We start from the raw sequence: 10,871 nt of genomic DNA, 5'->3' as shown, positions 1-10,871 counted from the left end.
GGAATCCATGCTTTTAAAAAGTTCCCTGGGCAATTTGGGTGATCAGCCAGCTTTGGAAACAACAGTGTAAACACACACACACACACACACACACACACACACACACACACGACAAGAGGTGGGAAAACAAGTGAGAAGAGACCAAAAGGATAGAGGGGGAGGACTGGGGAATGTCCTCCAGCAGGTTCTTTGGACTGGTTTCGAGCCTCCCAGGAGAAAAGATTATGAAACAACATGGAAATATCCACATAGCCCCCAAGAGGGACTATGTGACATGCTGAGCATGAGTAGAGTCAGGGCCCAGGGGACGAAGAAGGCACAGAGGAGTCCGTCTCCCATACCCTGAAGACTGCAAACTTTGAGAGCATCCCGGGGCAGCTCTGATGATGGCAGCTGCTGCAGTAATTTCTCCACATCACTTTGGGGCAGCAGAATGAATTTGTGGGAACCAGAGGTAGCAAGGAAGGTCCAGGCAGCTGCTACAGGGTGTGGCAGCTATGAGGATGCACACTGCCTGCTTTCTACTGCAGGGCAGATGATTGATAAGGGCTCCGGCTGCTGGCTTTGAACTTCATCCCACATGTGCCATGTGCCCCAAGGCCAGGCCTTCCAGTGACTCACTGCAGGCGGCAGATAAGGCATGCCTGCTTACTGAAGACACATGAATCCTTTGCCGGCGGACTTTGACTCTGGCTCAAGAACACTTGAATCAAACAGACACTTGTGTTCATAGCAGCCTTATGCACAATAGCCAAAAGGCACAAATAGCCAAAGGTCCATTGATGGCTGAATAGGTAAACCAGATGTGGTATACACATGCAGCAGAATATTACTCAGCCACGAAAAGGAGTGAAAAGTTGATATATGCTACAACACGGATAAGTCTTGAAAACGTTCTGCTAAGGGAAATAAGCACACACACAGGACAAATGTCGTATGATTCCACTTATGTGAAGTCCCTGGCGTAGTCAAATTCTGAGACTGAAAGTAAAATACAGGCTACCAGGGGCTGGCAAGTAGGGAGGAATAGGGCATTATTATTTAATGGGCAGAACATTTATATTGGGGGGTATCAAAAAGGTTTGGGTACAGAGAGTGTTGATGACTACACGACAGTACATATGCAATGTTTCTGAAATACACACTCACAAATGGTTAAAATGATAAATGAACTTCATTCTTATGCACAGTTTGCCACAATAAAAAACAACAAAAATGGGACTATACCATTAAATTTTAAAAGAACACTGAATTTGGCTTTAGGACTGCCTACAAGCCTTGCCAAATCTTCCTGGACTACGTGACCACATAAGACACTTCCACACAACCTTCTTTCCCTTTCTTCTCCACCTAGGATAGAGTCTAGGGTCCGACGACCCTCCCAGTCTTCCATGGTTTCCTCCCTATTTCCTTTCTTTTGAGACAGAATCTTGCTCTGTTGCCCAGGCTGGAGTGCAATGGCACAATCTTGGCTAACTGTAATGTCCACCTCCTGGGTTCAAGAGATTCTCCTGTCTCAGTCTCCCGAGTAGCTTGGATTACAGGCATGTGCCATCACGCCTATTTTTTTTTTTTTTTTTTTTTTTTTTTTTAGTAGAGACAGGCTTTCACCATGTTGGCCAGGCTGGTCTCGAACTCCTGACCTCAGGTGATCCACCTGTCTTGGCCTCCCAAAGTGCTGGGATTATAGGCATGAGCTACCATGCCCGGCCCCTCCCTATTTCCTTTTACATAGGTATCCCCCAGGACAATCTACACACATCGCTTCTCACTGTGGCATCGCTTCTTAGGGCACCAAGATTCACACACAGGGTGGATGTAGCTTACCTACCAGTTCAGGGGCAAATGCTAAGCACCTCTCTGGGGATTCTCAGAATCACCAGGGACATACTCAGGAAGGGCAGACGCTGGCTCTCACTGTCAGGTGGGCACAAGGAAAGAGTTGAGCCACACTACAGTACACACTTCAAAATGTTTTTATTGAATTCAATTTCCCAAACACAGACATTTTGGACAATTTTGCAGAGACCCTGAATTTTTTCAGGGCTCTTTTTGGATACTGTAAAAAAAAAAAAAAAAAAAAAGAAAGAAAGAAAAAAACAACACACACACACACAGCAGACTTGCTCTGCTTGCTGTAAGACCTGTTTGAGGGAAGGACAGTTCCAAAAGGCACTGATCGGTGACACGGGTGGGTCCTGCCCCTCCTCAGGCAGCCAGCTCAGCCATGGCCCTGTCCAAGGGGTCCACAGACCAGTAATCATCATCCCAGCCAAGGAACCAGCCCACAAAGGAGGGAGGCTCAAAGCCTTGCTTCACCACGGTGATGGGCGTCCGCCTATCCCGATTGGCTGGGTCCGTCTCGATGTACCGCTTAGCTGCAGACACACGTTCAAGAAAAGGAAACCCCAGAATCCTTAGTACCTCCCTCACCAGGGAGAGGGTGACTCAGGACAGGAGTTGACAAAGAAGAGTGTCTATGGTCCTACTGTCCCTACTGCCCACCCCCTGCCCTGGCCACCATCTTCCCTCACAGGCATGATACCCACGTGTGTTTTCCACCACCCTGCTCAGGAACATAGGAAGGAACAGGGGCTACAGCTTAGCTGCCTTCTTCATAAAGCTTATTACTTTTCCCTTGCAGTCCCCTACTGAAGATATGGGAACCAACTTTTGGGTTCCCAGCTCCTAAATCAGATCTAGTCAACTACCAGGAATCTGCTTTGCAACAAATTTTTTTTTTTTTTTGAAACACCATCTCGTTCTGTCACCCAGGCTGCAGTAGAGTGGTGTGATCATAGCTCACAGCAGCTGTGACCTCCTGGGCTCAAGCAATCCTTTGAACTCAATCTTCTGAGTAGCTGGGACCACAGGCATACACCAACACACCTCGCTAATTTTTTTTTGTATTTTTTCTAGAGATGGGGTTTCACTGTGTTACCCAGGCTGGTCTTAAACTCCTGGGCTCAAGTGATCCTCCGCCTTGGTCTCCCAAAATGCTGGGATTACACTCCTGGCCTGCATTGCCACATCGAAACCTTGACAAGTTCAGCTCTTAAGTTTTCTGGGAACTTGAAGTTACTTCTCATCTGTTCCTTCCTTCCCCTGGAACAGATCAGTTCTTCAGAAATCCTGAGGTTCCTTCAGAAGCCTCCGAGTTTCTGAAGGAACTGATCTGTTCTTCACTACTCCCGGCAGAATTTATGGGGGTGCTAGCCATAGAGGAGGAAGTCCCCACCCTACTGATGCTCAGTCCTGGACCTGTACAGAAGTCACTCCCACTGCCCCATGAGTAACAGATCCCCAGGGACTCGGGTCCTCACCAGAAGTCAAGGCTTCTGTCTTTTCTTCTTCTTGGGAATCCTTTCCAACCCAGACAAAGACCTGGAGGCAAGATGAGACATGAAAGGTACATGAGGGGTGCTGATATTTACAACTAGAGGAAGACTGGGGAGGGGCCACATGTCAGACCAGACAAAGCCCTCTCCTCACTAACAGAGCCCATGAACTAACACTGGAGGATCTGGAACAGAGGTTGAAAACTGGCAACCTACAAACACGTTTTGTTTGCTCACGTGCCACCTTGTGCTGGCCAACAATGTCTTTTTAAACCATCGATGACATAAAAATCTGTATTTCCAACTTCTCTTAAAAAATGGAAGGATCTAGCAGCCTGAGCCTTCCAGCCTCACTTGAGTCAAGCTGTGCAGGAGCCGCCCCTTTGAGATGGGCAGTTGTAGTTTGCCTCAGACCCCACTGCTCCTTCACGTCTCCCCAGCCCAGTCGGCTTCACTCACTAACATTGCCAACCAGGTGCCGTCAGCCATTGAGTTTGAGATTCTTCTCTAAAGGTCCATAAGTTAGCTCTTCAACAGCATTCACTCATTCGACAAATGAGTGGCCAAACACATTCTCACTCATTTATTCATCCAACAAACATGCACTGAGAGTCTGCGATGTGCCATTCTATGTGCATCTCAGCCAAAGTGGGCCCAAGGCTTGGAATAAAAATAACTCGCCACTACTGGCCACCATTTTGAGCCTTGTTACAAGTTCTATTACATGTTACTGAGCTGATTTTTAGGTATCATCTATTTCTATGCATATCTAAAATATTACTTCAGAGAGCACCTATCATTGATAAAATAGCATTAGGCAATAAAATATCAGACTTGGTTTCTCTTTTTTTTTTTTAAGATGGTGTCTCACTCTGTCACCCAGGCTGGAGTGCAGTGGCGCAATCTCAACTCACTGCAACCTCCGCCTCCTGGTTTCAAGCAATTCTTCTGCCTCAACCTCCCAAATAGCTGGGCTTACAGGTACCCATTACCAAGGCTGGCTAATTTTTTGTGAGTATTTTTAGTAGAGACAGGGTTTCACCATGTTGACCAGGCTGGTCTTGAACTCCTGACCTCAAGTGATCTGCCCACCTTGGCCTCCCAAAGTGCTGAGTTTACAAGCTTGAGCCATTGTGCCTGGCTCTCTCTTATTTGTAAATGTGTTTCCAACTAAAATGGAGGCCCCTCGAAGGCAGACATTCTATTTTGCTCATCACAGGATTCTCAGCACTCAGCATTTCGCCTGGAAGACAGTGGTGCTGAATAAACGTTGGCTGACTGAATGCCTAACAGATGAACAAACAGATTAAGTAGCCAATGGCTCAGTCAATGACAACTGCTGAATGGCTCAAGCTGCAACCATTTTTGGTCCTGATCTTCCAACTGGGGATTCCAAGAAGCAGCACTGTAGGTCGTACAGAGTCTATGCCTTCAGGGCCAGCCATTCCATAACTCTGAGGACTCTGGGAGAAGCCACCTTGACGGGAAGAGTGACTGACCTGACACCCCTGTGAGAATGTAAGCCCTCTGAGGGCAGGGAAATGTCTACTTTATTCATTACTCCATCCCTAGCATCTCAAACACAAAGCACCTGGCACAAAGCAGTGCCCGATTCATATTGGTTGAGTGAGTGGATGGCACCGTCCCCTGCCAACTCCTATATAATGGCCTTCTCCAGGAGATTAAATGGAGACTGAGCCCAGAGGCCTCAAAATAGAAGCAGGAGCCCTCTAGAGCCTCCAGGTGATACTGGACAGTATATGCCTGCAAACGAGATGCTGCTAAGTTCAACTTCCTTCACCAACAGATTTAAAGGAAGAGTTCATGCTCCTGTAAGGCCTGGGAGAGAATGATGTTGCCTTTATATGGCATTCTGCAGCTTTCAAGGCGAGTGTACCCGCAAGGGAGGCACCGTCACTCCCAGTTTACAGATGAGGAAACAGGCTCACAAAGAGAAAGGGACCTCCAGGAGCCTAGAGACTTGTCCGGCAACATCTGGCACTGCCTCTTTTAAGTCCTTTTAGCAATTGATCATAGAACCGGAAGTCTAGTTCCTCTCACTCCCTTTGGCACAGAGAGCCTTCACCTGTCCTTCACCCACCTGGTCCCAGGTGTCCAGAAGCATGACGTCATCCGTGGCCAGGTCTTCCTGCATGAGCTCACCAGGAACTTCTTCGATCTGGGAAGGAACGAAAGAGCATCAGTGAGAGGTCTTCCCTCCCCTGGGTGGGCTTCCTCTATCTGCTCCCTGAGGGAATGGCACAGCTGGCTGCAGCTGGCAGAGGGCCCCTTCCTCTGTGCCATGCCATCAGAACTGTTTCTCCTGCCCTTGTTGCTGGCCAGTCCCCTGGAACCCGCCTCCCGAGGGGAAAGCAGAGGTGTAACCTCCACAAGGCTCACCACAAAACGTCCAATCTTGTTGGAGCAGGCAAAGAGACGAGGAGGATGGGCGTCCATCTTCTTGTCCTTCAGCCGTGGGGACGTACGGTAGGCAGCCTTCCCGCCCAGGGCCTCCCAGAAGCTGTCTGTCAGGGGAGACCACACCAGTTGCCAAGCGATGCCATCACTCCTCTCTCCCATCTCATCAGACCCTGGGCCCAGCCCTGCCCAAGCCCAACCAACTGCTCTCCCTCCCTTTCCTCCCTCCATCCTAAATCCCAAGGGGCCCGGAGGGAAGAGGCCTGAGAGAACTGGAAGGTGATGAAATAGAGGCCCAGAGAGGGCAGACTTGGCAGTTGTCACACAGCCAGGACTACTATTGGCTTGAGGCTGACGACAGCATTGCAGGATGGGGATCATTAGATCTACTCAGCTAATGAGGCGATTGTGGCTCAGAGAGGTTAAGCAACTCACTCAAGGTCACACGGATAGTAAGTGTTAAGACCAGGATGCAAATCTTGTCTGACTTTAATGCCTGTATTCTTTCCACTATACCTGTCTGTCCATGTGTAGCCATGTAAATTTTAAATCATTAAAATTAAATTCAGCTACAAGCTCAGTTCTTCATTCCCACTAATTCCCACCGGTTGCATTTCAAGTGCTCAACGGCCACATACGACTAGTGGCTGCCAAATTGAACCCGACAGATACAAAACATGTCCATGTGCATAGACGATTCTGCTGGAGACAGCTGCTTTAGACATTCTTCTCCACTTCTGTTAAGTATCAAGCAGTTGGGAACGGACTCGAAATAACAGTAGAAAGACTGCCTGCTGGCAGAAGGAAGAGCTTCCCGGCCCACGATCTGGACACAGAGCAGGCTGGTGGCATTTCCGTCCATGGAGATTCTAGAGATGCAGAGACCACTGCCCCTCCGACGCTACCAGCCCTGCCTGCCACCTTTCAAGGCTTCCTAGCAAGGGACTGCCTCCTTCCACAGCCCGACTGCTCCTTCCCACACTGGGCTTTCCTTCCTTTAACTCCTGGAGACCTCTTTCTTTCTGGCCATAGCCCTCATTTTAATCCAACTGCTTTTATTTAACATACCTTAGGGGACAGGCCCTGGGGAGGGGGAGGATTTAGTGCCCCCACACAGAAGGAAAGGAGGGAAATGTGACAGCTGCATCCCGGCTCCTACCTGGCTCGCTGCCTTCTGTCACCTGCACAGGTTGAGCCCGCAGCACCCTGAGCAGCTCCTGGGCCCCCGTCTTCTCCGCCTCGCTGGCTCCTGTACCCACCCACAGGTATGCGGCTGAGGGGGTTTTCAGGACAAAGGCATCGTTGGAGTTCAGTGCCCCAGCCTTAGGCATTACCTGGGAGGGTAGAGCTTGGTTAATCAGGAACCAGACACAAAGCCCTCAGCCCCCTCCTCACAGCCCAGCCGACCCTGCAGCAGGACGAGCTCTCACGTGGGGACTTGGAGGAACACAGCCCATCAGAGCTAAGGGCACAGACTTTGGACCCTGATGGCCTTGGTTGACTCCCATGAGTCACTAATGCACTGTGACTAGCCAAGATGATTCTAGAATTCAGGGCTGCATTAACAGAAGTTGAGCACCCAGAACAAAGAAGGTGAGAGTCCCATTCCCCTCTAGGCTGCCCAGACCATCCTGGGAATCACGTCCAGATCTGTGCCTTCCTCCTGAAAGGGATAGTAGCCAACTGGAATGTAATCAGGAATGGCATTCTGATTGTACAGAATGGTAGGTAGTGAGCTGTCCACTATGCAAAGTGTGCAAGGGACACTGGACATCCTTGAAACAGGAGGAAGTCTAAGACAAATCACCCCGCAGCCAGGGCAGGAAGGTACAAAAAGCTGCTTCTTACCCCCTCTCCCACCCCACCCCATCCAGTGCCTGGACAACTGCCCATTGAGCCTGGGAGGTTTCAGGGAGGCCAATCCCTTCTGTGGTCCAGGACCTGGGAATTACCTCGACAGCCCGGGTGGCTCCAGCGCTGTTGGCACGGACTTGGAAGAGGCGGGTGCTGGCAGGGGCTGTCTGCCCGCCCTCCCGGGAGGTGCCACCCTTATAGATGATCATGGGCTTCCCACCAAACAGGCTCATGAGGTGGGCAGGCTCCTTGCCTTGGACCACACGGCTCTGGCAGGGAGACAGGAGAATGAGTCAGGGACCTTGGGGGCAGGCCTCAGTCCTTCTATGTTGCACTGGGCCCACCCCTCCAGACGAAGCCATCATGCTTGTGTTTGTGTGTGGTAGGGAGTGTGACCCTACAACACACAGGCCTGGACACAAAATTCCAGGAAGGGTGGAGACAACACTATTGCCTGCGGTCCCCAGGGCACTGCTGCTGTGGCTGCTCTCCATCTCCATGAGGACATGCCTTGCTGACCCTCAGTCTGGTCCAAGAACCAGGAGAGCCCATGTTTGCAAATATTCCCTTAAATAGAAGTACAGGGATAGCTGGTGGACATTCTTCCAGAATGGTGATGTCAGGCCTGGGCAGTGACCACCAGTGGAGTGGTAAGAGCAGAGCATTCCAGATCTGGAAAACGCCCTCCTGCACAGCCAGTGCACCCCAGATGCAGCCAGTAGTCAGGGGCTGGGAGGTGGGAGTGAGGCGGGGAAAATGTACATCCTCACAAGTGCTACCCATCCCCGCCATGTGTGCCACCTTACCACAGCCCCAACTATGTCCAGAAGAAAACCACACGTGTGTGTCGAGTGTATGGCAGTTGCTTCCACCATGACCCAACTCCACCCTGATGGTGAGAACTTGGGCACATATCTCAACCTCTTGGGTTCCTCCTCTGTAAAATGCAGCCAAGGATGCTACCCAAGGCCATCGTGAGGACGCACTGAGCTACGGTGGTCACCATCTCATTTAGTGCTCAGCACCCAGACTATCATAGCCAAAGGTCAGGGCATGAAGCCCCGATCCCAGTCTAGAGCCCTGCGCACCCCACGGGTAGGATGGAGGAAGCGCAATTGTTGTCTGCTTCCCCCACATCTCTGCGAACCAGCTCTGCTGCCCTCCAGCGCCCTCCACTAGCCAGAGAGACTTTTTAAACCAGAAATCCCCACACCGCAGACTTATTCAGCAACTTCCTGTTATTCTGAGCATCAAGGTCAACATGGTCACCGTGGCCTCTGGTGGTCTGGGCCCTCTGAGCACCTGTCCAGCCTCAAATCATGGCACTTTCCTTTTACTTTAACACCCAATGCCCCGCCCACTCCAGGGCCTTCGCCTACGCACCACCCTTTAGCTGGAATGTGCTTTCCTTCACTCTGCCTGGCCAACTCCTACACATGCATTAGGCCCCCACTGAACAGTTCCCTCTTGGGACAGGAGTGGGCTTTTCTAATCCAATAGGATCCTACCTGGGATTTATGTCCTTATACTTAACACATGTGTATAAGGGAGGAACTTATTATACGCCAGGCATGGCTCTAAATATTTTACAAATGTTAACTCTTAATCCTCACAGCAATCCTGTGGGATGGTACTGTTATTACCCCTATTTTGAGGACACAGAGGCACAGAGGGGCTAAGTGACTTGCCCAAAGTTGCCCAGAGGTAAGGACAGGATTCAGACCCAAGCGTGCTGGCTCCACATCCGTGCTCAGCCGTGTTGCCTCTCCCACATCTGTCTCCTCAAGGTCTTATCATTTTCACTTGCTGCATCTGTCATAACCATTAGAATACACGTGTGTTGAATGTCTACTACCACCCAAGACAGCAAAGCCCATTAGGGCAGGGCGGTGTCCGCATGTCCATGGCTACAGATGCAGTGTGGAACACACCCAAGCCCTAAATAAATATCTGTACCATGAATGGATGGATGGATGGATGGGACGGACAAACAAACAGATGGTTGAGAGTCAGACAGATGAGTAACAGATAGACAAGGCTCAGGCTACAGCCCAGAGAGCTGGTGGGCTGGGCTCACCTGGACAGGGGTACCTCCCAGCTCCTCATCCAGCTGAGCAGTCAGAATGGCAGATGCAGCGACTTCATCCTGTGTAGACTGGGCGCCCTGCCTGGAAGGGGAAGTGAGATTCAGCACAAAGGTGCACACAGAGCCCTGAGCCTCTCCCTTGCCCTGAGTCTGAGAAACCTACAAATCTCCCTGTTGCCGGTAATGAAACAGGCAGAGAGAGAAGAGGACTCTCTCAGAGCAGCGAGAGCCAGGAACCACACCAATAACACTTCCACTTTCAGCCAAGCACCTTGCCTGCTTACAGAGATCTGAGTGCAACGCATGAATTTCCTTATCCTAAATGTGCCCCACAGGAGACTGGCTGGGTCACCCCACGCTGAACAGCCATAGAGAAGATGCTCTGAGACTCAAATCTGAGATGCAGGAAAGTGGCCAGGACATTTCTCTGGGTGGAAAAGCAGGTCACAGAACAGCAAGTGTCATGTGAGCCCATTTGTGGTAAAAGATGTCAACGATTAAGCCTCCCGTGAACACGTGCAGAGAGGTCTGCACAGATGTTCACCAAAAGGTCCATGGTGATTTCCCTTAGAGGGAAGATTTAGGGGGATTTTGCCTTTCTATCCCACCTCTTTGCATATTGTCTACGTTTTCCATAACCAACATATGTCATCACATAAGCAAACAAAATCTGACATATCAATGTGCTGATGCAGCTAATTTTTTTAAAAGTCTTCACACAAATTTTGTACCAGGTATTTTTAAAGGTCTGGGGTTGTCAAATTGAGAGGCATTCTACAAAATAACTGACTAGTACTCTTCAAAAGTGTCAAGGTCAAGGTTATGAAAAAAAAGGAAAGACATGGAAACTGCCATAGATTCAAAGACTTCGGAGACATGATAAGTAAATGCCGTGTGGGATCCTGGGTTAGATCCTAGATCAGAAAAAGAACAGTAGTGGGGGCCGGGTGTGATGGCTCACGCCTGTAATCCCAGCACTTTGGGAGGCTAAGGCAGGCAGATCATTTGAAGTCAGGAGTTTGAGACCAGCCTGGCCAACATGGTGAAACCCCATCCCTACTAAAAATACAAAAATTAGCTGGGCATGGTGGCTGGCACCTGTAATCCCAGCTACTTGGGAGGCTGAGGCAGGAGAATTGCTTGAACCTGAGAGGTAGGGGTTGCAGTGAGCCAAG

At 50.1% G+C, this 10,871-nt stretch overlaps 1 protein-coding gene across 8 annotated transcripts in view; it reads right to left on the bottom strand.

Moving 5' to 3' along the window:
* Positions 1 to 1,958: 1,958 nt before the first annotated feature.
* The window catches only part of GSN (gelsolin), a 63,815-nt gene continuing 54,902 nt past the window's right edge, over positions 1,959 to 10,871 (bottom strand). For all 8 annotated transcript variants that reach the window (XM_017503317.2, XM_017503318.2, XM_017503316.2 and 5 more), the window contains 7 exons: positions 9,688 to 9,778; positions 7,709 to 7,879; positions 6,916 to 7,090; positions 5,739 to 5,863; positions 5,440 to 5,517; positions 3,324 to 3,384; positions 1,959 to 2,378 (listed from right to left, as the gene is read on the bottom strand). In XM_017503317.2, the coding sequence (XP_017358806.1) occupies positions 2,209 to 2,378; positions 3,324 to 3,384; positions 5,440 to 5,517; positions 5,739 to 5,863; positions 6,916 to 7,090; positions 7,709 to 7,879; positions 9,688 to 9,778 (871 nt within the window). In that variant the 3' untranslated portion in view covers positions 1,959 to 2,208. The remainder of the gene's footprint in view (positions 2,379 to 3,323; positions 3,385 to 5,439; positions 5,518 to 5,738; positions 5,864 to 6,915; positions 7,091 to 7,708; positions 7,880 to 9,687; positions 9,779 to 10,871) is intronic.

This window comes from Cebus imitator, unplaced genomic scaffold (genome assembly GCF_001604975.1).
Source record: "Cebus imitator isolate Cc_AM_T3 unplaced genomic scaffold, Cebus_imitator-1.0 Scaffold309, whole genome shotgun sequence".
NCBI classification, from domain to species: domain Eukaryota; kingdom Metazoa; phylum Chordata; class Mammalia; order Primates; family Cebidae; genus Cebus; species Cebus imitator.
The sequence above is the reverse complement of the archived record's forward strand: the minus strand, read 5'-3'. Positions and strand labels throughout refer to the sequence as shown.